General features: G+C 35.0%; 1 protein-coding gene across 8 annotated transcripts in view; it reads left to right on the top strand.

The window, feature by feature from the left end:
• Positions 1-2,500, top strand: part of Strip (striatin interacting protein) — a 34,349-nt gene that overhangs the window by 8,239 nt on the left and 23,610 nt on the right. For 6 of the 8 annotated variants that reach the window (XM_086531411.1, XM_086531415.1, XM_086531410.1 and 3 more), the window contains exon 2: positions 2,331-2,372. The exons of the other annotated variants lie outside the window; for them this stretch is intronic. In XM_086531411.1, coding sequence (XP_086387537.1) covers positions 2,331-2,372 — 42 coding nt within the window. The remainder of the gene's footprint in view (positions 1-2,330; positions 2,373-2,500) is intronic. 8 annotated transcript variants of the gene reach the window in all.

Genomic DNA, 2,500 nt, shown 5'->3' with positions numbered 1-2,500 from the left:
ACTTGTGTAGGGTTGTATGGTCCTATAATTCTTCAGTTCAGAAATTGAGACTAGCAATATAGTCAGGTCCCAGGATAAATGAACTACTAAAGAAAATTAATTAACCATGGAATGATGAATCCCAGTTCGGAGGGTTAGTGCAGCTCAGATGAGGCTGCTCGCACTCATCTGATTGCCCTCTCTCAATGACCTGGCCCTGGACTCATTACCTTGGATTCGTAATGTCTTTTATAACAAGTCCTCTTGGTGTATCATGGAGTACAGTTAGCAGGTGTCCCAATCAGTGTCTGCACCTTGAGACGAGTGTATAAATTGTCACTCAAACCATTTCGAACAGTGGCACAGGCTCAGTTCTCTGAGGATGATCTTACCCATCAGGTTGTTTGCTAGTGAAACAATTTTGGATATAGGAAACCTGTAGGATGACTTAAAGCATTGTGGCTTGGGCAAAGAAATTATGCCTATCTCTAGGAAGTCATGATAAGCAGTGCCCCCCCCCCCCCACACACACACACACACACACCTGATGGCTCATCAAGAGGCATCCCCAGGGCTTGGAGCAAAGGGTGATGTGGCAATGCTCCCTCCCTGTTCAGTAAATAGTTGTTTTTGTCCAAATTTTTCTCTTAATTTTCATCATATTCTAATTCATATAGCTATTGTTTTTCATCATTGTTGTCATCATTATTGTTACTTTTATTGTAATTGTTATGGTCACTTAGATTATAGTTTTTGTTTTGTCTTGATATTTTTTATCCTTATCGAGTCTTTTGTATGGCTAAAGATCATGTGCATGAAATTCAATTTTCATTTAATGTTTTGTCTTTTCATCTTATTCTTTTAGGGGAGTTAGATCACATGTATGAAAGGTTTCATTTTCATGCGTTTATAATTTTTGTTATTATTTTTGTTATGATCTTATCTTAGTATGATATATTGACTTTGTTTATTATCATTATTATTATTATTATTATTATTATTATTATTATTATTATTATTATTATTATTATTATTATTATTATTATTATTATTATTGCTGTTAACCCATTGCCGATGTGGCGCCTAACGACCTAACTGGTCGTCAAGGCGAGCGGTCTATGACATTAGCGGCACCAGCTAAAAATTAGAGGGATTGGGAAAGGGTTTTCTCCGCCCTCCGTGTAGCGCAGACTGGCCCAAACAATATGTTTCCATAAATACATCATAAAATGCGAGTTTAGGCTGACTTAGGAACCCTGTAGCTCTGGAGCTAGCACCGTTACAGCTGTAATACTTTATGACTGTGTGCGCGCTTCAACTGTGAGCAGATCCCGATGTCGCGTCATATATGTATTGACACCCGTATCTTAGGTCTAATCAGTGCCAACATGTATGTCTTGACGCCCGTATGCAATGGATTAATATTTTTGATTTTAATATTTTTGTTATTATTGTTGTTACTGTTGTTATTCTTAATCTGATTCTTGTTATTATTAGTGTTATCATCATCATCATCATTCTTTTATCAGTATTATGATTATTATGATAATTGTTATTATTATTATTGGTAGTAGTATTTTTTATTATTGTCGTCATCACCATTTTTATTTTAACTATAATTATTATTCTTGTTTTTATTGCCATCTGCCTCCTCCTACTCCTTATATTTTATTATATTATTTCTTTTGTTTAATTTTCATTAAAAATCCAAAGGAAATTCAACCTGTTGTATTTAAGAAGTGAAATAGAAGTTCCAAATTGACTATGATTCCAATTCAGAATGGGATTACTATTGAGCAGTTACTTTTAATAGATTGTGTTTCTTTCATTCATTATATGAATGTATGGATCTGCTTTTGGGGTTCAGGTTGACTTTCATATAAGGAACTACCATGGTAACTCTGCAATCATTTTTTTTCTGTATTTAGATGTTTTGTTTGAATGTTTTCCTCCCTTTGGTGGACCAACTATGGTAAGCCATCTTATATAAAAAGAAATACACTAAAAGAGAAAAATATAGCCATAATCTGAATATCTTTGAAGTAGAATGTAATTTTAAAGATGATAGCTTTACTGTTTTATTTTGAGAATTAGCCTATGCTTAACTATTTATGTTTTGAAAATGATTTAGTATGGAACTTTTAGACTCAGGGAGTAAATCTGTTCAGTGGACCCACGTCCCATTGTTGCACTTCACTTCTAAAGTTACTCCTCCAGAACCTCTGCATGTCTAATCTTAGATTTCACAGATAGGGAAGTAACTCGCTCTGCCCCGAGACAGTTTAGCTAGACGTGTTTGTCACATATTTATTTTTTATGGCATGTTTGTGATACATTTATTTCTTACCCAGGCTATGTCTGGGGAATCTACGTCCCCCTGGCTAGGGGGTGAGGTAAGATGTCATGTTTATTGTTTTCTTTTTAATTTTGTGGAAGGGTGCCCCTTTTTTACGCTCCTGTTTTTTTACCTAGACCTTGTGGCTTAGAAAACAGCTCTGAGAAGTTTGAGACAAAGTTTAGC

The sequence above is a fragment of the Penaeus japonicus genome, unplaced genomic scaffold, assembly GCF_977035675.1.
Source record: "Penaeus japonicus unplaced genomic scaffold, GWHDUDI00000001_assembly GWHDUDI00000035, whole genome shotgun sequence".
In the NCBI taxonomy this organism is placed as follows: Eukaryota; Metazoa; Arthropoda; class Malacostraca; order Decapoda; family Penaeidae; genus Penaeus; species Penaeus japonicus.
This window is presented reverse-complemented; position numbering and strand designations above follow the sequence as displayed.